A 23,232-nucleotide genomic window follows, 5' to 3' on the forward strand; every position below is an offset into this window, starting at 1 on the left:
GTTCCTAAATAAATTATCATCAAGTTTAGTGAAATTTCATTATGCACTGGACTGGCCATTGAATGACTTTATATTTCGTTGAAGAAATCGTATAGATAAAGAAATGGTCTAGATGCTTCACTTTTAAAAGTCATGCTACGTTGGCTCCCTTCTACCCCTAGGTGGTACCTTATGGCAGGTTATGGATCATCATTAATGAAAAAAGATACAAATCCACATTTCAGTCATCTTAATAATTTCTGGTCAACTTCTTGTTGGACCCGATTGCACCTTTACTGTTTTATCTCCTACTGAGCCTAACACCTCATTCTAGGCACATTAGTGTCATCTCTGCCATCGTCCTTGTATCACTGCCATTCATTTCAATCTGCAGTTTCTTTGCAGGTACTTGTTAAGTGTCTGCTCCATTTTGAGAGTAACTCTGGGCCTTGCCATGTGCCCTCTAACAGGGGAGCTTCGCTTGAAGTCTGCTCTCCTTTCCTGTATGGGGCAGCGATGGGCTGATGGTTGCAAACCAAGTGTGTGTGGAGTCAGTGTCAGCCTGTGTATCAGATCCTGATAAATCTTAACAACGCCACTCTTGCCTTTGAGATGGAGAGGAGATAAAACGCAGATCCTAACATTCCTTTCCTATACCTCTAAACAGTCCTGCGTACTCCACTTTGGAGACCATGCTAATGTAGTGCTTCTATCTGTAAGAATCAAGAAAAAGAGCCACATGAATTCAAAACTAAGCAATAAAACTTTTAAAATCTTACTTCATCAGGTGTCGCCACAAAATTGATGGCTGTGTAATAGCGGTCATCTTCCTGGGATAGGCTAAAGGTGAACTGATAGTCAATAAGAAGGGTATCTATAGAAAGAAAGAAATGTATATTCAAAACTTGAAACAGAACAAGTCTTTAGAGACACAGACTGATTTTCTTATAAATATTCAACAGCCATGAAACACTTTTAGTTCACTTATAACTGTGAACTGGGAAGCTTTTCAAAGGAAATAAAGTCTGTGGGCAGTATTATTTTATTTGGAATAACCTATCAACCTCTCCTTGTATCATGACCCTGGTTGAGATTTTAGGCTCCAACCTCACTCACCTACAAATATTAATTGTACATTTATTACATGATAGGTTTTGCTTAAGGATACAAAGCTATAAATTAATGATATAAAAGGAATCGAGACTCCATGGAAAAATGGCCGATTCCAGGTCTGACTATGTGCACTGACTATCTTATTCTAGAAAGCAAGAAAGCATTCAAACACTAAAATGATGCAGCAAAAGAACAGAGCTTTAACGAGAGTCTAATGGCCAACGATGGTATAGATTTTTTTTTTTCTAGTCCAAAAAAGGTGGTTTTATTAAAACATGGGGACAGGACCCATGGGCAGAAAGAGCTGCCCAAAGATGGTATAGTTTAATTCTAAAAGGTCTATTGTACAACTCAACAACCTTTGAAAATTGGACACTTAAACATTTAAAAATAGAGGACTTGAATAGATATTTCTCCCAAGAAGATATACAAATGGACATGAAAAGACGCTCAACATCATTAATCATTAGGAAAATACAAATCAAAACCACAATGAGACACCACCTCATGCACAGTAGGATGGCTACTGAAGAAGAAGAAGAAGAAGGAGAAGGAAAAGGAGAAGGAGGAGAAGAAAATAACAAGTGTTGGTGAGGATGTGGAAAACCTAGAAACCTTGTGCACTACTGGCGGGAATGTGAAATGGTGCAGCTAATGTGGAAAACAGGATGGTAGTTTCTCAAAAAATTAAAAGCAGAATTACCAAATGATCCAGCAATTCCACTTTTTTATTAAATACTCTTTTCTCTTTTTTTATGTTTTTTAAAATTTATTTTTGAGAGAGAGAGACAGCATGAGCAGGGGAGGGTCACAGAGAGAGGGAGAAACAGAATTGGAAGCAGGCTCCAGGCTCTGAGCTAGCTGTCAGCACAGAGCCTGACGTGGGGCTTGAACCCACGAACGGTTAGATTATGACCTGAGCTGAAGCCAGATGCTTAACCGACTGAGCCACCCAGGCACCCCAGCAATTCCACTTCTGAGTACACACAAGAGTTGAAAGTAGGATCTTGAAGTGGTATTTGTACACCATGATCAGAGCAGCCAAACAGATCATGGCTATTATTCACAAGAGCCAAAAGATGGAAGCAATCCAGAGGTCCGTCAATAGTATACATAAAGTGGAAGATTAAAAAGGAAGGAAATTCTGACATACACTACAACTTGGAACAATCCTGAAGACACTATGCCAAATGAAATAAGCCAGTCACAGAAGACAAATACTGTATGATTCCACTTATATGAGGTGCCTAGAGCAGCCAACATTATAGAAACAGAAAACAGAATGGTGACTGCCAGGGGCCAGAGAAAAAGGGAAAGGGAGAGCTGTTGTTAAGTTTATTTTTTACTGTTTAAGAAACTGCCAAATGGTTTGCCAGAGTGCCTACACCATTTTATATTCCCACAAAGAATGAGTGCACGAAGGTTCCAGTTTCCCACAGCATTGCTAAAACTTGGTATTTGGTATTGGCTTTATTTTCCAAGACAGGTTGTAATGTACCAGATTACAAAAAATTCAGTGATAGGGTTTCGAGTTCCACATTTAACTTATCTTTAAGAAATGACCTGTTTGTCTAGTTTGGGTATGATATCAAAGGATAGTATACATAATAAACTGAAAAGGTTATTAAAATACCTTACACCTTTCCAACTATATCTGGTGAGACCAGGATTTTTTAAATGTACTTTAACAAAGAGATGTATTCAACAGACTGAATGTAGAGCTGAGGTGAAAATCCAGTTACCTTCTATTAAGTCACAGTACTGGCTTTTGATTCTAGTCATTCTACAGGCGTGTCTTACTGTGGTTTTAATACACATACCCCAAATGTGTGATGTCTTTTGTTCATGTTTGGCCAACTGTCTTCTTTGGTGAAATGTCTATTCAAATCATTCCTTGTTTCCAACTGGAATTGTCTCTTCATTCAGTTGTAAAAATGTTTTTTTAATATATTCTGGATATAAGCTCCTTATCAAGTATATAATTTGCAAACATTTTCTCTGTGGCTTTTTACTTTTTAATGGTGTTCTTTTAAATACAAGTTTTAACTTTTGATAAAGTCCTAATAAATATTTTTCTTCTGGGGTGCTTGGGTGGCTCAGTTGGTTGAGTGTCCAACTTCGGCTCAGGTCATGATCTCATGGATAGGGAGTTCAAGCCCCACATTGGGCTCTGTGCTAACAGTTCAGAGCTTGGAGCTTGTTTCAGATTCTGTGCCTACCTCTCTCTTTGTCTCGCCACCTCTTGTGTTCTCTCTCTCTCTCTCAAAAATAAATAAAAATTTTTAAAAATTAAAAACATATAATTTTTTCTTTTATGAGTTGTGCTTTTAGAATCCAAAAAAAAACCCAAAAAACAAAAAACATTCATATGTGAGAACTCTTTCCCCTACATAAAGTTATGAAGTTTTCCTCTGGTTTCTTCTAAAAGAGATATATGTATATATATTCACATACGTCATATATGCACACACATGATATATGCATATATGTGTATGCATTGTACATAAATTGTGTGTGTGTGTGTGTGTGTGTGTGTGTGTGTGTGTGTGTGTGAGAGAGAGAGAGAGAGAGAGACGTATATAGGTTCCAGGTAGGTGTGAATTTTGAGTGGATGCTATTCAACCCAGGAGAGCAGGTACAAAATTATAGTGGGTATGGCAAAACATTACCTCCATTTCCCTGGTTCTGTAACTTTGCCTACTATGTGGATTTTTCTATAGGAAGAAAATGCACTTACCCATAAAGATCTGGTCCCCTTGCTAGATTTGCCTTTTACTATAAGTTAATCATTAAATATTTTATTTGTTAGTTCCTAAAGAGGTGATTAACACAAATGTAGTAAGTGTGATAGAATGGAAACGCATCGTATTAGGACACACCTCCACGAATGGTTGCTATATTCTTATAGCACTTACATTTTCAAATCACGTTAAAGTAAGTATGAAGTTTTACGTAGCTATTTTGCCTCTAGACAAATATGAATTGTGAAAACACTTACAATAGCATGTTCCTTTGAGAGGATTTCCCTGGTATCGATTTTCTACTTCACATCTAGGAGGATAAAAATGAAGATTATTTTCTGATACTAGGTAAAACAAAATCTACATTCATTTTAAAATCAAGCAGGTCCTGTTAATACAAAACCAAACTGAAAACAAATCTGAGTCTAAAATCACACTCTTCACTGCTCCTCAGACCAGGGTGATTGATAAGGGTCTGTGCTCAGAGTCAGTAATGATCGCCCAGCAGTTCACACCACCGCTAACTGATACACAGTTGCCAAAGTACAGGAGACAAATCCAAATATAATAAGGAGACAAATCCAAATATAATAAACCTAGATCCTAGGTTTTTTGAAAACACATGAAAAACACATTTTTACTTTTGTGTGGACTCAACAGTCCTCTAAAAGTGAAGTTAAAACATTTTTCAAATATTCATTTCTCACTTCCTTCCTACTCTCCCTGGATAAAACTGATCCTGTTCTTTAAATACACGCAGGCAACGGCTAACCACTGAGAATCACATTTATTTATTTATTTGTTTGTTTGTTTGTTAAACCCTTGAACATGGTTCACCAGTCTGGAGAAAAAAATAAGTTCCAATAAAAAAGAATCATTATTCTTCCTCCCCCCGCCCGCCCCAATATCATTTATGAACATCAGCAAAACCCAGTCTCCCACTTCACAAGGCCATTCATACTGGCAGGCCCAGTGACTAAGAGCTATAACAAAGGGAGGAAAGCTTGGGTCAAGCTCTCTTCCCAGATAAATAATATGGGATATTGTGTACTTTGATCCAAGGTGACTCTTAGACGCTTGCTTATATCTAAAATCTCTTGAAAATAAAGTCTTTTACTGGAGCTGTACCTCATTTCATTATTGCATGCCTGACTGAGAGAAACAAGGATTCATTTTGTTCTATTATATTTTTTTGTTTTATTAAAGGAGCCTAGATCCCAAAGCTAAACTTAATCTTTGATCAGACATTTCTTCACATATTGGCTTTAAAGCATCATGAAGCCAGTAGATACGCACAGTAGTGTGAACAATAAAATGCAGACAGAGCAACTCCTTCCTTGAACTGATCACTATCAAGGTGTGGATCACTGGTGACACTATTACTACTGTTCTTTGGGGAGAAAAGTTTACCAGTGACGTATCTGCTTGTATAGGCTCAATGCTGCGATGCTCCTACCCATTTCTCTCACTTAAGTCTTTTCTTGAGAGAACGAGTAAACCTGGAACACGTGTTTTACGAGGTTTTCTGGCGAGGCAGACAGGCATATGCTTCTTGGGGAACAATCTCTTGTTTCAACCCACCAGGACCCTAAAAACAGTTATTGTTAATCCTGCACTGATGAACAGGGAATCTGAAGCTCAGCTTGATTAAGTGATTTGTCTCAAGAGCACCCTGCTCAGTGGAAGCACAGCCATGTCTGTCTGATGCTGTTTGGGAACAGCATGGATGGGAACCCTAGACTCTTCTTTGGTAGATGTCTGACACACTTCACGAAGGAAAATGCTAGAATAAGGAGGGATGGGTTAAAAAGCCCATAGGATCATCTCTACTATCAGACCATCAAAAGGCTAAATAAAACACTGTCTTGGAATACCAGTTTTTGCAACTCTTTCTTGGGAAAGGGTGTAATCCCGGATGTGACAAAATCTGAGTAGCAACTGAGGTAAAAAGATGAATCCAAGTCGGGAACCAAGGAAATGTCAGACATTGAAACGTGAACTAAAGAGCCATTAGGAATTGTTGCTGAACTTACGACCTCCTCAGTATACAGGCTGACCAAATTAGACCTGTCTGAAGTAGAAAGGGTAAACTTCCAAATCTATTAACCCACGGATCCCCCAGACCCCATGAAAATAAGGCACAGGCCCAGAGGCCTGGCTGTCAGTCACTGACTCCAGGTATGGCCTGTGGCAGGGGACCGGGGGTATGGTACTCACAGCTGGCACTCATCCCCCTTGACGCCCTTGGTGGTACAGAAGCACTTGCCCGTGTTGGTGTTGCAGAGCGATGCGTGCCCGTTGCATTTGCACGCTGGGGGAAGGAAAAGGAACAGAAGTCACAACTGGCTTAAGAGATTACTATTATCACAGACTTTTCCTGAAACACAGTAATTTTATCTGGATTGGATTTGATAGGAAAGACAGATGAAAATGAAAGCATTTAACAGATAAGATTCCAGTTTTTCAGCTAATAATTTACCTCAAATAATGTAAAGGCAACATTAAAACAACCAAAGTCCAGGGACAAGAAGGAGAGTGCTGGTTCCCACTGCTATCTGAAGCAACCATTTTGATCTACTTTGACATTTTGGATAGATGGGATTTAACCATTATGACGGACTCCCTCAGTAAATATTTGTGAAGCATCTCCAGTGTGGCGCTGGGTGTGGGGACACAGACACAGTCCCTGCCCCCATTGAGATGCTCTGAGCAATAGCTGCTCCTGAAGGGAGGCTTGGTCTGGCCGCTCAGCCTCAGCTGAGGTGCCTGCTCCACAAAGGCCTCGTTTCAAATCCTAACAGGGCTCAGAACTGGGGTGAAGTTGCAGCGTCAGGTCAGAGGCCCCACGAGGCTCGCTACCCTGGCTTCCTCTTCAGCTTCTGCAGAAGACAACTCCTGTCACCTCCTCTTCTAGCCATCCACAAATCACCTTCTTCATCCAACACATAAGCGTGAGCCAGCACATATTTTATACGCCAGGTGAAACGAGTCTTTTGCTCAATACCTTTTCACTTTACACCTTGTTTTTCTGTAAATAAACTGAAGGCACTAGGGCTGAAGACAGGTGTACTTTTAAAGTAAATCCTGTGAAGAAAACTGTTGCCCAAAGAAGCTGGTGAAACCGAACAGGGCAGCAGTTAAGAGGATGGATGCTGGAGTGAGAAGCACGCGCTTGCTCCTGGCTCTGCTGGGTACGGAGAGGAGTGTGGTGTGTTAGCAAGAAGCTCAGGCCTGACGTCAGGGTGTTTGGGCACGAGTTCGTTCTCCTGCACTTAGCTCCTCTGTAACGTTGGGCATGCTATTTACCTTCTCTAGGCCTCACTTTCCTCATCCATACAATGGGGATGAGCACAGTATCTACCTCACAGGCCAGCTGCAAGGATGATGGGAGATAATACACAAATGACATGCAGTAAGCATTCAAAAGATCATGGCCATTGTCCTTCACTAAGGACTACACAATTCTAAAGGAGAACATTAATAGCTTAGTGCCACTCATAACATTTTAAAATCATTCTATTATAGATTGAGGGTCTGAAAAAGAAAGCTAGCACTAAACTCTGGACAAGTGAACTCAAGCCCCACCAATGCCTCAGAGGAGGGCATCTTCCTAAATGGCAGCTGCAGATATGGGGTTCTCTGCATGGTCACAAGCCACAGTGAGCTTTTAGGCAGAATTCGTGGTCTTGGGGATGATGAAGGTACCCAAGGGAGCCCTGGGCACGGCGTCTTGTGTACATTTCCCACCCAGTAATGCCAGGTACTCTGAATGCTATCGAACGGATGAAGCCAGGTCATAATAAGAAGGAAAAATATTTTTACTAAATACCTTTTAATCTGAGCAACAATTTTTACTTAAGAGTGGTGGTAGGAGGGTACTAATAACTGCCCACATCTACTGAGTACACTGCTCTGACCACTTTCATCTCAACCCCCACCCTATTCTCCCCATTTTACAGATGAGGAGACTGAACCCCAGACAGGTGAAGGGATATACTGCTAAAATACCAGCTCTCTCCTGGTTGTTCTGGGATCAGATTCTTGAGGGCCATTCTAAGGAGTTTGGAAGTGCGATCTGGAAGTACGCAAAGATTTTCCTTATTTACTTCCTGCTCAGAACCTGAGGGGCCTTCCCAATGGAAACAAAAACAAAACCAAGCTGAAAAGCAGTTCCATCAGTCCCACTGGTCATTTAAAGAATGTAGTAATTTATGTTCTAACACTGCGCTCTCACATGTCTGCATTCCTAGCTCAGGGCCTGCATTCCCTAGCCTCTTTTATCTGAGGTCCTACTTGCCTCTGCTGAGCCTCCTCAGCAGGAAGAAGGGGGAAGCCCTGAAGACACTGCCCCCGAGTTCAGTAAGGTCCCCGGTACTTTCCCACTCCCCTCCCCTCCCCATGCTCCCTTACAGGCTTCTGCTAGAGCCTAGAACCTGCTGTTCGGTGCTGACCCACCTGAGGCTCAACCAGCGGTGGGGGGGGCGAGGGTGTGTGGGCAAAATGGCCCGAGGGGAATCAGAGCTTCCATGGGATCAGGTTTAAGCCTCTTGTTTTACCATCACAGTGAGTGATTAAAGGCTTAACTCTTCCATTTTTGGCTCCTTGCTTTAACCGGCTACTCAGAGAGTTGGCAGCCCTGCTCACTCGCTCCCACGCTCAGTTGAGCTCCTGACAAGTATGACAAAGAAATGCAGTATCCAAAACCAAGTGGCTTTTTTCCTCCTAGATATTCAAGTCAAACAGAAGCACTGTGTTCTGCTTGATTTGTAGCCAGTAACCCCGAGGGACATGACTCACGCTGACATCTTCCCCCGTTGGTTGGATCCCCGTAGAAGCCAGATATGCAGGTCTCACAGTGCTTGCCCGTGGTCAGGTTCTCACACTTCTCACAGATGCTCTGATTAATGCATTTGCTGTGCCCATTGCACTGGCAAGCTGAAAGAAAAAGAATCTGAAAGGGTCTGTCCCTTGGTAGACAGAATAGAGTGGAGTAAGTTCCACAAGATTTACTTGCAGCCATCTGTTTTAGTAACTTATTACCTCTAAATACAAAATCATTAAAACTGGTCCATTGAAAACTAGTTTGAGAAATAAGATAAAAACATCCATACAGGGCTGGTCCTGGAAAATCAGAAATATACCACAGCAAGGTGAAAGTCTACAGCCATTAAAAAAATAATTTGCTGTTGTTTATAAAATAATATGCGGTCACAAAAGTAAATTTGAAGAATAGAAGGAAGGGAGGAAAATGATATTCAACTGCACAACCCAGAAATCATGTGCACATTTGGAATTTTTAGTTTCAGTATTTTTTCCATACAGTTTAACACAGTTTGTGCTCATATTAATACTCAATTTTAATTAAAAAAATTTTTTAATGTTTTATTTATTTTTGAGACAGAGAGAGACAGAGCATGAGAGGGGGAGGGGCAGAGAGAGAAGGAGACACAGAACCGGAAGCAGGCTCCAGGCTCTGAGCTAGCTGTCAGCACAGAGCCTGACGCGGGGCTCGAACCCACGAACGTGAGATCTGTCCTGAGCCGAAGCCGGAGGCTTAACCGACTGAGCCACCCAGGCGCCCCTCAATTTTAATTTTTTAAAAATTTACAGCAGGTTACTTTACCATGTTATTTCATCTATCATAAATAAAACATAAAACACTTTTATCTTTAATCATTTATTTGTGAGACGGCGGGGAGGGGGGGGGCGCGCTTGCAAGCAGGGAAGGAGCAGACAGAGGGAGACACAGAATCCAAAGCAGGCTCCAGGCTCTGAGCTGTCAGCCCAGAGCCCAATGCGGGGCTTGAACTCACAAACCGTGAGATCATGATCTGAGCCAAAGTCGGACGCTCAACCGACTGAGCCACCCAGGTGCCCCTATCATAAACAAAACTTTAAATGGCAGAATGATTTCTATGAATCATAAGTTATTTAACCATTCCCTTACATCCTGATATTTAGTTTGCTTTCAATTTTTCTTTTTTTCAAAAAATAACCACTTTATATATAAAAACATTTCCACAAGTGGAATAAGTAAGATTCTTGATGCATACAGGACTTTCAACTAGAAAGGTATATAAACCCTGGGCCTCTCAGGATGCTGTTCACTGCACATCCGAGTGGGGCCATCCACAGAGTGCGTAACCCATACCACTACAGACAAAAGATCTCATTCTGCAAATCTATCTTTTCCCCCTCTGGCTTTACTGACAAACTACTGACATATAATGCTGTGTAAGGAGAACAATGCAGTGATTTGATACACTTATAGATCACTAACTGATTACTACCATAATGTTAGCTAACGCTTGCCTCAGGGCACATAATTACTATTGCTTTTTTGTGGTGAAAACATTTAAGGTTTACTTTTTAGCAACTTTTGCAGATATCTCTTGATCAACGTGATACAGGTTTTCACTGTGTTGGCAACCTTCCACAGCCTCACATCTGTTCTGTTTACCCACCTCTTTCTAATCCCTGCAGGTATTTGCCTTGCTATATACAGACTGCAATGGAAAAACTTAAAAATGACTCCATCAGTTAGGAATGCACCAGAAATATTTGGTGTGGGTATACACATTCCTGTGAAGATGAACAACTGCATAGATGTCAAAAAGGCAAAGTACAACACACACACACAAAATACCCAAAATCATTTACCAATAAGATCTGTATTCTAGTTGAAGATAAAAAGACTGAACACATGCTTCTCTCTCTCGTCCCCTTCAAAAACCCACTGAAAGTACAGAAAAAAATGTAAAAACAGGGATAAAGCAACAGGAGTATGGGATAAGAAGAAAAGGTGTTATCACAAGTGTGTTGAGAGAGACTTCTAAAAAACTGAACAATTGCTAGAAATTATAAAACAGATAGTGTCTGATATCTGGTAGAAAAAGGGAAGTCGAGACATCCTATCTCCCAATGTAGAAGAAGGAGACAGCCAAAGTGACTAGGTGCACTTTACCAACTGACACTTGACAAATCTAGCTGAGGCTGAGAGGCAGAGCAAGCTTCGGGAAGAGTGACAGACAACAGGAAGTACCTCATGACCAGCTCTGAGTCTGTTCAACCTCACACAACATGCAAAAATAAGCCCCAAATGGATTGTGGACTTAAATAGAAGAGGAAAATCCATGAAACTTTAAAAAGAAAACATAAGGGGCCACCTGAGTAGCTCAGTCAGCTAAGTGTCCAATTTTTGCTCAGTTCATGATCTCTCAGTTTGTGAGTCCGAGCCCTGTGTCGGGCTGGAGCCTGCTTCGAATTCTGTGTCTCCCACTCTCTCTGGCCCGTCCCCGCTTGTGCTCTGTCTCTCTCTCAAAAATAAATAAACATTAAACAATTTTATAAAAAAAAGAAAAAGAAAACATAGGAGGAGTACCTGGGTGACTCAGTCGGTTTAGAGTTTGACTCTTGATTTCAGCTCAAATCAGGATCTCACAGTCCATTGGACTGAGCCTCACATCAGGCTCTACACTGTCAGTGCAGAGTCTGCTTGGGATTCTCTCTCTCCCTCTCTCTCTGCCCCTCCCACCCCCCAGTGCATCACTCACTTTCTCTCTCTCTCTCTCTCTCTCTCTCTCTCTCTCTTTCTTTCTCAAAATAAATAAACATTAAAAAAAAAAAAGAAAACAGAAGTAAATCTCTGTGATCTTGGGCTAATAAGGCACTAATTTAGATACAATACCAAAAGTACATGGTATAAAAGAAAACATTGATACACTGGACTCACAAAATTTTAAACTTGTACTTTCAAAAGATACTACCAAAAAAGTAAAGAGAAACCCATGGAATGAGAGAAAATATTTGCACATCATACAGCCAATAAGGGACTTGTATCTAGAATTCATAAATAATTTTACAGGGGTGCCTGGATGGCTCAGTTGGTTAGGCATCTGACTTCGGCTCAGGTCATGATCTCACAGTTCGTGGGTTCAAGTCCCGCGTCAGGCTCTGTGCTGACAGCTAGCTCGGAGCCTGGAGCCTGCTACGGATCCTGTGACTCCTTCTTTCTCTGACCCTCCCCTGCTCATGCCGTTTCTCTCTCTCTCTCTCAAAAATAAATAAAAACATTAAAAAACATTAAAAAACATTAAAAAAAGAATTTTACATGTCAATAAGAAAAAGAAAAATAATGCCATTTAAAAATGGGCAAAGAATTTAAATAGACATTTCTCCAAAGAAGACACAAATGGCCTGTAAGATGCTCAACTTCATCAGTCATGAGAGAAATGCAAATCAAAACCAGTGAGGTACCGTTTCTCACATACCAGAACGTCTGCAATCACAAACCAGACACACACGTTGATGAGCGTGTGGAGAAATCTCAACCTTCTCAGGCTTCCAGTGAGAATGGAAAATGGTGCTGCTGCTTTGGAAAATCCTGTGCCCATTACTCCTCCTGCCCACTCCCAGCCCTAGTCAATCGCAAAGCTATTTTTTGTCTCTGTATATTTGCTCTTTTTTGGACATCTCATATAAATGGTATCATAATAATATAGTCTTTGAATCTGACTGGCTTTACGTAGCACGCTTTTTGAGGCTCATCTGTGTCAGAGAATACAGTACTTTGCTCCTTTTTGTTGTCTATGGATGTATCACATGTTGTTTATCCACTCGCCAGCTGACAGACCCTGGGTTGTTTCCACTTTTGTCTACTATGGATAATACTGCTATGAGCATTCACTGTAAGTTTTTGGGTGGACATATGTTTTTAATTCTCTTGGGTATATATTGGGCCATATGACAACTCTATGTTTAACTTTTTGAGGAACTGCCAAACGATTCTCCAAAGTGGCCGCACCATTTCACATTCCTTCCAGCAAAGTGGGAGGATTCCAATTTCTTGAATGTTGTTGAGCATCCTTTCATGTACTTATTGGCCATTTGTGTATCTTCTTTGGAGAAATGTCTATTTCAATCTTTCACCCATTTCATAATTGGGTTTCGGGGGTTTTTTTTGGTTTTTTGTTTTTTACTGTTGAGTTTTAAGAGTTCTTTATGTATTCTGGACTTTAGACTCTTACCAGATACTGCATATGATTTTCAAATATTTTCTCCCATTCTGTGGGTTGCCATTTCACCTCATATACTGATATTAACAAAAATGCACAGATTTAAATATTTCATGAATTAAACTAGTAGATTAGAAACAGATTTATAGATCCTTTGACCTCATAGAGAGGAAAAAAGAAACACAGAAAATTTAATTCAGTTTGGTAGAGAAAAAAACTAGTTTCTTATTTTACATTTCCCTGGTCTGTTTCCTTGTCTGAGAATGACTTTTTTACATCCTTTGTCCACTTTTTCTGTTGAGCTTACAGAGTTTTTTTCTGGAGGACAGAGATTTATATACTCTGGATGATAATCTTATTTACACTGCAGATATTATATTCACCCCAACCTGTCTCTTGCCTTTTACTGTTACTTACAGTGTCTTTCCCTCACAGAAGTCCTCACTGCCCTGTTGTCAGTGGCAACATGTGTCAGACTTCTGGAGAACTTCTTACCCACTAACCTCCTGGGGTCTCTGCACCTGCCTAACCTCTCCCAGCTGTTCTGGAGGACCATCAGCACACTCTTGAGTATTTACTGGAAGTCTGAATCAAAGGCCAATTTCTCAGGGTTGATTTCTCAGGACAACCTTCCCAACTCATGGTCTATTCCTTCTAGTACCAATCACTGGAAGGAAGGGGGAGGAAGGGAACAGAGGGAGGGAGGGAAGGAGAGCAGGCAGGCAGGCAGGCTTAATTTTTCCTCTTGCCAAAAGGGATAGAGACCTTTGCCCCCCCCCCTTCAAGGAAACACGCTTTTACAAATCCTTTCTCTTTTCCTTTGATATGTATATATATGTAAATCTCTTCAAAAACCTAAATAAACCTCTTATCAGCACAAGGAATGTTTTTCTTAAGGGCCTGGGAGCCATCACTTTGAAATGTAAACATCAAGAAAGACAGCACCCTATCTCCTGTCACTTTGGGAATTTAGTCTGGGTCCATCAGTGCCAAAAGGTAACCACCTGCTGCTTGCCATAAAGATAAGTAGTTTAATTTTTTTCTTTGGATAAAAGCAATTAAGTAATACAGGTGGCCCCCTCAATTAGCAGGTAAATTCAAGATGAACTATGAAAGCAAATGGTGCCATCAAATCCTCTCCTACAAGGACAAGTCATCTTGAGAACATGTAAGTAATGGATTATACACACCTATTTAAAAAGGTTTTTGCAATCTCATTAGTGGATTGCCTCTGAGGTGTACCACAGTCTGGTTTAATGCTTATTCAAAATAAAACTGTTTTTTTTCTTTCTACATTTGTGAAGAGGAATTTCTGGGTTGGCAGGAAATTTATTTTTCATTTTTCCTCTAACAATTGCCACAATGAATTTTTCAGTAAAAAGCAAACTAGAACGATAGATGTCATATTAATCTTCTATACCATAGTATTTTCTATTTTTTTAAGTTTATTTATTTATTTTGAGAAAGGCAGAGATAGTAAGAGTGGGGGAAGAACAGAGAGAGAGAGAGAGAGAGAGAGAGAGAGAGAGACAGGCTCTATGCTGGCAGTGCAGAGCCCAATGAGGGGCTTGAACTCATGAAACTATGACATCATGACCTGAGCTAAAACCAGAGTTGCAAGCTCACCTGACTGAGCCACCCATGCACCCCAGTATTTTCTGAATATAGTAACTGGTATGTCTGAAGGTATCTATATTAAACCATTAAAAGTTTTATCTCTATAAAGAACTGGATGTGATAAGAGGAATTCCAGTGTTTATTTCATCTACATCTGCAATATATGTTTATAATGAACATACTTCATTATTTACGTAGTGAAAGCAAAACACCTCACTTGAACTTCTGTGTTTTCATTAATTGACACTGAAATTATTTTTCAGGGGCACCTGGGTGGCTCGGTCAGTTCTGTCTGACTCTGGATTTCAGCTCTGGTCATGACCTCATGGTCGTGGGGTTGAGCCCCTTGTCAGGCTCTGCGCTGGCAGTGTGGAGCCTGCGTGGGATTCTCTCTTCCTTTCTCCTGACTCTGCCCAGTCTACGCTCACTCACTTGCTCTCTCAAAGTAAATAAACTTAAAAAAAAAAAAAAACACAAAAACCAAATTAGTTTAAAAAATATTTTTTTCATGCAAAACAATTTCTCCTAAAATGAGGTTATATTTTTTTACTAAAGAAAATTAATATAAATAATGTAGCTTTAAAAGTTTTATTCTTTGTAAACAGGCAGCAAAATGCTTGATTTTGGAAACTGGAGACAAATTACCTGGACAGTGAATGAAAGACCAGTTGTACCTGCTGTCCTCCAGGCACATGCTGGAATTGAGAAGGGGCTGCGGGTAGGAGCTTCCCGCAGGGGCCTGAGAAGGCATCTTCACCGGTCCTTTATAGGAGCCCTCTATGCACCTCCCTTTGCCGGTATTGCTGGGATCAGTACACCAGCCGCAGCCCGGCTGCTCCAAGCAATGGCTGCAGGTACAGTAGCCTGAACAATTCTCAGCTGTAAAAGGACACAGGTCACAATTCACTAGCACCTGTTGCTTTGAAGTAACTGTATTTAAATTACCCTTTTTATAAAAATTACTTTTTTTCATTTTTTAAAAATAGTTTATTGTCAAAAAATTTACCTTTTTAAAAAACCGACTATTCAATGCCTATCAGTCAAAATTCCTATTGTAAGGTGACTGTTTAAATGACACAATAAATTTAAGGAGCCAATATCTTGGCCAACACAGAATAGGGATTCCTCCCCTCCTCTCTCAATCCCAGGATGCTGAGGGAAAAGGGACCTTAGCAGTCATCTACCGGAGACACGTTATTTCATCAGAGTAAGATGTGGAGACATTGCACGGATCGAGCAGCAGGATAGTGAGGCTGGGCTGGCTGTATCTGCACTCCGTGGTCTATCCTACAGGGCTTGACTCTGCATGAACGTTCTCCTCAGACAGTCTCCGGCCTGGTCCCTGCAATGTTCAGGGGCCAACAGCATGACCGACAGCAGCAGCGGCACCCTTCTCACTTACGGGGGCAGCTGCTCATGGTGTACCACTCCATACACTGGCCAAAAGGGAAGGAGGCCACGTAGGCGTTGGAGTCCACACACTGCTTCATGTTGCTGCACCACATGCACTCCGAGCTGCCACTGGTGCACTCCCCACACGCTGACCGCAAGGCACATGGCGTCCGGCACTGCTTGGCGCTGTGGTTCGCTGGGAAGCAAACCCAAGAGAGACACTCAGAGCTCCCACCATGTTGGCTGAGATCAAAAAGGCTTTTCAGGGTGGGTTGTGACCCACCAGCATGTCATGACATCAATGCAATGGGCACATTACAAGTAGGGGAAAACAGAAAACACAGAGTCACCATGTTCTGGTTAGTCAAGTATATTCGTACATTTGGGGGGAAAACTCTTTTCAAAGAGCCTTAAGGACACACAGGAGGGAAGAAGCTAATCTTTCCATAAGACCAGTGGTTCTAATGCTCCTTACGATATATGGGACCCAGGATGAACTTCAGGGGTTTTACAACCCACCTCACCATGAAAACTTGTATCTTTGTGTATCTAGGGGGAAGAAGGAGCACAGCATTCATTAAATGCACCAAAGCATTCAGGATCCAAAATGGCTCCACTACAGGAAGTTTAGAAACCATATTTTAAGGGAATCTTACAAGGCTGTGCGTTCTCTATACCTCTGTACTCCTCAGACAACTTACAGTACCTTCCTAAAATGAGACACTATGTCAATGGAGTCCAGCCTCCCAAAAAGCACCCACAAAATTCTACCTGCTGCGTGCATCCCTCTGCAGGAGTAAGAGGCTTCTTCAGCTTGTCTGCGTGCTACAAAAGCTGCCCCCAGACCTGCCTGTGGGGAGTCTGAATGCGGCCCGGAGGAGAGATCCAAGCCCCATGGGGAGCCTGAAGGTACCCCAGAGGAGAGATCCCCACCAGAGAAGCTCCTCGGTACTCTCCCCAGTGTGGTTCAGGTTTGCTTCTGCTGCCACGTAACTGATCTCAGTTTTCTCCCCACTGTCCCTGTAGTGACCTGCTTGCTTTTCTGATCTTTTCTTTGCATTTTTTGTTCTTTCTTCCACAGCCTTTCTCTGCCAACACCAAGACATTTGCCTTTCAGACTACTTTTTGTGGTCAACACATCAATCAATCTCACTGTAAATTAGAATATTAGGTTCTTTTGAATTAGTTGTTTTTGTTTATAATTATGGCTCATACTCTGCAGAGCCAAAGATTATTTCCTTCTGCTTTTAAATTCTGGGCTATACTCTGCTTCAAATGCTTGAAACCAACACTCCATCTGTTTCTCATGACTCTCTCACACATCTCAATATTTAACTATGCCTCCTACAGTTCTCTTTCAGTGAGCTTCCAATGACACATCATTCACCCACATACTTACCAGGCCTTTCACAGACACTACCATTGAGTGGGTTGATGCAGGTTGCAGCCTTCAAGCCCCGAGTACTGGGTTCTGACAAGATTCCACAGAATCCAGCATCACTGGGCTCAGATGGCATCCACTGTAGCAAACTATTTGTGAATGGGGACATATCTTCCCAGCACCAGTAGGACACATTGATCTTCCGAAGGCCAACCCACGGGGTTAAGGTGAGCTTGGACTACAGGCAAAAGAGACACAGCTATGTATAAGCAGTGTCTTGAACAAAACAGGCTTCTAAATAAAAACTGTTAAGTTACGTTTACTCCCAGATTAAAAAAAAGTGTCCCTGTCCCGATTGAGCCATGGCAGAGTAGGACAGACTATCATTTTTAATGTTATATGTCATCCCTAGCACTTCAATATAGCCATTTTACAAAGGACAGAAATATAAATCAGAGAAGGTATAAAAATTTTCACAGAGATTAACAGCAAAGAGGTAATAAGTCCCTAAAGTACTATACCCTATGGCAAATGATGGCCATCCCCCAACCTTGGTTTAAATGATTACTTATGCATAAAAGCATCTTGCCAATATTTATGAAATACTGGTTATATGCTTATCCTCAGATCATTAACTAAGCTTGTGTTGGAGTTTTGGCCAGTTCAGATGACTGAAGATTTGTACTTTCAAGCTGGGGAGTACTGCCTGGCACTGAATTTTCTAGGAAATAAGAGGACAGTGAATCTCCAGGAGTCTCTGTTGTCTTCTGCTTGACTAAAATTTCCTTCTTGTCATGATAAAAAAAAAAATTTTTTTTAATTGAAGTATATGCTTTAGCCCAGAAATGAAAGATATTCCTGACATTGGTAGTTACAAACAGAATGTACAATGTACTTCCATTTTTGAGGAAAAAAAATACACATGCCTGTTAAAGATATAAAAGAAATAAACATACCCAGAAGTTATTTTTAGTTGTAATAAATATTTATTTTGATTTTAATGCTAGTATCTTCTAAATTTCCTCTGAAATATGCATTTTTTAAAGAAAGATAATTAAAATTAATACCTTCTAAAAGTCCTTCAATTTCTTCCCCCCTCGGCTTTCATGATAGAATTCACAACAATTAGCGTTACACACAAGGCCTCTTGGATTTGATCCCTCGTGAGACCCGGCCACAGGACCTCCCTTCCCCCTAGCCTGCAGCCAGCCATGCAAATGTACCTGCAGCTCACCCCTCAATCTCCGCATCTTGCATGAGGGGGGACAACGCAAAGATGGTGCTTCCCTCTCCACCTTCCCAACTCTCTCATCTTCAGGGATTACCTCTCTATCAGCCAGCCTCTGCCCTACAGGTGAGGCCCAGCGCTCACTCTTGTTCTTCCGTGCAAGCCTGGGCTCTCGGTTTACACTCACAGCTATGGAAGCACATTTCACTACGGTTTTCTTTCATCTGTCAGTCTTACCACAAGACCGTGACCCCCGGCAGACCTGAGAGCTATGCAGAACCTTCTGGAGCCAGAAAACCGGAGGAAGAGGGAAAAGGCCCCAGAAGATATGTCTGAGGCCAGCTGGGAAAACAGGACCCTTCTACGCAGGTGTTCTCTCACAGACACCGCACTGGGGGTCCCTGGTAACGGGGAAAGCTATAGGCCATCAATTTTCTGAAGGAGTGACTACAGGTAAGACCAGCCAACAGTCAAGGACAGAACACAGAAAGAGGTCCATTTCTGGGGGTAAGGAAAAGAGAATGGGAGATTATGAAATGTGAAAAAGCTTTCAAAATACCATAAAACATAAAATGTGGCCCTAGTGTTCCTTGAGATAACCACATTTATAATGTATTACCAGGGGCGCCTGGGTGGCTCGGTTAAGCCTCCGGCTTCGGCTCAGGTCAGATCTCACGGTCGTGGGTTCAAGCCCCGCATCAGGCTCTGTGCTGACAGCTAGCTCAGAGCCTGGAGCCTGCTTCCGGTTCTGTGTCTCCTTCTCTCTCTGCCCCTCCCCCTCTCATGCTCTGTCTCTCTCAGTATCAAAAATAAATAAAACAAAACAAAAAAATTTATAATGTATTACCAATGTGTTAAGTGTCCATGCCGTACCAAAGTTGCACTAGAAAAAAGACCAACTGGAGAAAAGTAAAATACTCTAGGGCCCTCCCACCAGTCACAGAGCAGGTGGTACACGGTGGCCAATGTGGCCAGTGGTCAGGACCCAGACCACACTTTCCATGGATTTCCCTGAAGGAGGCTGTACCCCACGAAGTGCTGCTCATTCCTCCCTGTTTGACAAGAAGAACATTTCCCCAGAAGGGCTCTGTACCAAAGCCAACACTGTTGAAAAGCTCTGACCTTCATATATCTACTTAACTGAGAGTGAGACCACAGTTCTAGGGCTGCAGACCAAAAATAAAAAAAAAAAAGAGACAAAACATGGTTGTAGAATATCAACTACAAGGCCACTTGAGGGCACTGGATGACAGGAAGAGAACCTGGGGCCTTTCTGTGGTCAGAAACTTTTGATAAGAAGGTGCCCTCTCCTTTGGAGCTGGTCAGACCTAAGAAAGACCCAATAGACCTACAGTGCTCAGGGTGATGACCTTTAAATATTACACACTGTAACGATACCTGAAACCTGACAGATTCCAGTGGCTTCCTTCAACCTAGCTAATCAGTAGTGACATACCCTTTCCCTCTCCCCCAGCAGAACCCAGGGATAAAAGAAATATGAAAACATTTGCTGATGTCACAAGGATATGTGACACACGGACTATTCAATACACATGTAATTAGCCATTTATCTTATAACCTAAAAGATATGACTTACAAAGTGTTAACAATTTTGAGGTAAGAAAGAAAGCATTAGAGGAAGAGAATCTGACTGTGCCGTTCCACAGTCTATTATTATGCTCACACACGAGCACTCCGTGTGCCAGGCACATCACAGGGAAGCTGTGTTCATGCTCTTAGCGGAAGGGTGGGTAATAGAAACTTAAGCTCTGAGGATGTTAACTCACCGAGGGAAATAGAAACTTAAGCTCTGAGGAGTTAACTCACCATGCTCTGTGATGACTGCATTATTCGCAGCTGCTTAAGGACAAATTCTACCTTCTTCTGTGTTGTAAGAGAAGCCAAAAAGGCATTGTGGTTCCTACAGGACAATTTAGCATTGTCGTAATTCTCCTTGGCAGTGGTAATTTTCAAACACGAGTTTCCGACCAAATGCCAGCCAATGCCACAGATATTTTCTTTTGTAAAGCGGGGGGAAAAGAAAAAAAAAAGTTTCAGAAATCACACAAAACTATTACATTACCAGCTCGAATTACCAGACACCTAAAAGGTTTTTGCAATTTGAATTCCACGGTATTTCACTAGGATGTGGGAAGGGCATCCAACACATTGCTAAGGACCAAAACAGAACAGAAGAATGTTAGACTTCACCAGTCCTAGCTCCTGGACCTCAAGGGGCACGCTAAGGTCAAGTCTCTATATCTTGGAAGAAAAAATACTAGGTGCCGAGGCTCAATTTCTAAACCACCTTTTGAAGAACAATTAGAAACAAGACTAAATCCCAAGTAAAGAGAGGAAAAATGAATATGCATAAAGGAAGGATGGGGAAGAAAACTGGAGTATGGAAAGGAGTTGGTGAGTGAATAGACTACAGTCCTCAAAAGCTGCACTGTTTTCTCATCAAGTGGAAGGGGCACAAATCAAGGGCATAAAACGTCCCCAAAGTGAAGTGGAAAGATCCTTTTCAGGAAAAAACAAAAATAAAAACCCCAAAGTGATACAGCTACAGCACACAAGGCAAGACCAGCATCTGCTTCTGCAGTCGCCCTGAACCCACCCAGGTCAGCTCTGCACCCTGCCCTACACAAAAGCTCTGATGCTTCCCGGGAGATAGGGCACAAGCAAGGCGGCTCTGCCAGAGACGAGCACCCTGGAGACACCACCAGCAATGCCAGTTACCAGTCAGTGAAGTTAAGTGGAAGGTGCCATGGGAAAGGGACCACTGAAGAGCACATAAACACTTGTTCTTCCAAGTGTGGCATCAGTGTCACTACTCATTAAAATGTAGATTCTAGAGCCCCACCTCCGATGTGTACCGGAGTCTGACTTCTGACAAAATCCCCAAGTACTCTGCTCAGCGCACTGAAGTTTGAGATGCAATGAGATAAAGAACGAAGAGCTCACATTCATGCAAGAGGAGTCAAGGGCTTCCCAAGGACATTCCAAAGGGGCCTGGCAGACCCTGCTGCACAGAACCACAGATTTCCCTTTTGGGAAATCCTGGTGGAGGAAGTGCATCACAGAATTGTTGTTGTAGCTGGCCGGCCTGGGGCCCTCAACTCCTCATCCTGAACCTCAAAGGCCACATATTGAGATACTCAGGACTAGAGATCATCCCAGAAAGTGCTGCTGATAAAAGCATCTCTCCTCCCTCCTGTCAGAAGTGCTAACAATCGAATCCCGGTGTTCAGGAAGAACTATTCATGAAGGGCCCCTCACACTGGCAGCCAAGATTGCTGCATTCTATTGCCAGGTGACCACAACAGAGGTGAGCAGAGACACTGGAGCAGGCTCGATGATACGGAGCCAAGCTGCCATTCCATTCCCCAGAGCAGTAGATGATGCTTCAGTTTATTTCAAAGCACAGCATGAGCAAATGCTTAAGAACTGTATTTTCATTAAAAAAAAATAATCACAATCATGGTACGGCAGATGAATGGATAAAATGAGTTTGTTCCCTCTGCCAGGTTCAATTTAGGTTGCACAGTATTGGGGGCGTGTGTGTGATGCCTCTGGACCCACGCACATCAAGATGTCATTACAGGGCCTACCAGGCAGGGCGATGCACTCCTGATTCCGGGGCTCCCACTGGCAGTTCTGGTCCAGGGCACAGCTCCTGCAGCTGGTCTTCTTGTTACAGTAGTACATGGGGTTATCCTTGGGGCAATTCTCATATTTGGAAATGGAGATCTAGAACACAGTGGACAAAAGCTTTTCTCTTAATCCACAGAGAGAACTCATGGTGAGGACAAGTAGGATATTAAAATCAATAAAATCTAGTTGAGGAAGCAAACTACAAATGAACACATGAATAAGAGGCAGATGAAGTGGGCCTGCAATGGAAACAGTGTGCTGAAATCTGTTCACGGACTTGGCTTGACCCGGCAGGGAGGCAATGCAATGTGCTCTATTTTATATACCACTCTTCTACCTGCGTATCTGTGAAATGGGGGTGTTCAGCCTACTGCTTTTCAAAAACCTCCCAAACAATCTAAAGCTTTTATATTTTATGAACTGCTCTATGGAACAAACTATCAAGAACTATAGAAGCGGAGTCATTCTTTTTTTGCCCTAGAATCTAAAAAAGGAGACTTTGCAGTCGCCTGACTCACCTTCAGTCTCAAGTCCTAAAACTTTCTCCCAAAAGCTTGCACAGGGAGTGAGCTCACTGCTACAAGCCACACACCAAACATCTAGTACTTAGCTACAGCCATGCCTCTAGGGAGTAGGGAATACACAGAAAAACAGTCCTTCTCTCTTCTAAAACACTACATATCAGTCCTTGTGGCTAGCAGGACCTTTAAAATTATGATGCAATAATAAAATGCAAATCCACACCAAAGGTTTTAAAAATAAGTCTGAGCTGGTATTTGTACCATACACACTACGGTCTTACACCTGACTCCCCTCGGGACTCTTTCATCCTCTGAAATCCTTAAGAAACGGCCCCTGACCTGGCCTTCCGTGCAGCTGTGGTTCACAGGGACACAATGGTCATTGCACCAGTGACAGTCGTTGGTGTTGGCTGTGCAGCTGTAACAATCGGTGTGCTGGTCACATCTATCATGGTCAAGAGCTACGAAAAGAAGAAAAATTCATCAACTGTGACAGCCCCTCCTCAGAAAAGTTGCAGGCCATTACAGCTGGGGCCGAGCACAATCTGAGACTAAGGTTTTTTAAAAAAAGGTTAACAAGGGTTGGGAAGTA

The 23,232-nt window shown here is 42.1% G+C and overlaps 1 protein-coding gene across 3 annotated transcripts in view; it reads right to left on the reverse strand.

Annotated features, from left to right (window-relative positions):
- ATRN (attractin) overlaps positions 1-23,232 on the reverse strand; it is a 152,598-nt gene that overhangs the window by 50,488 nt on the left and 78,878 nt on the right. For all 3 annotated transcript variants that reach the window (XM_029919212.1, XM_029919213.1, XM_029919214.1), the window contains exons 13-22: positions 22,980-23,101; positions 22,077-22,215; positions 20,293-20,483; positions 17,256-17,475; positions 15,867-16,052; positions 15,110-15,343; positions 8,631-8,768; positions 6,051-6,144; positions 4,091-4,143; positions 759-853 (exon numbers count right to left, since the gene is read on the reverse strand). In XM_029919212.1, coding sequence (XP_029775072.1) covers positions 759-853; positions 4,091-4,143; positions 6,051-6,144; positions 8,631-8,768; positions 15,110-15,343; positions 15,867-16,052; positions 17,256-17,475; positions 20,293-20,483; positions 22,077-22,215; positions 22,980-23,101 — 1,472 coding nt within the window. The remainder of the gene's footprint in view (positions 1-758; positions 854-4,090; positions 4,144-6,050; positions 6,145-8,630; positions 8,769-15,109; positions 15,344-15,866; positions 16,053-17,255; positions 17,476-20,292; positions 20,484-22,076; positions 22,216-22,979; positions 23,102-23,232) is intronic.

This window comes from Suricata suricatta, chromosome 12 (assembly GCF_006229205.1).
Source record: "Suricata suricatta isolate VVHF042 chromosome 12, meerkat_22Aug2017_6uvM2_HiC, whole genome shotgun sequence".
Taxonomy (NCBI): Eukaryota; Metazoa; Chordata; class Mammalia; order Carnivora; family Herpestidae; genus Suricata; species Suricata suricatta.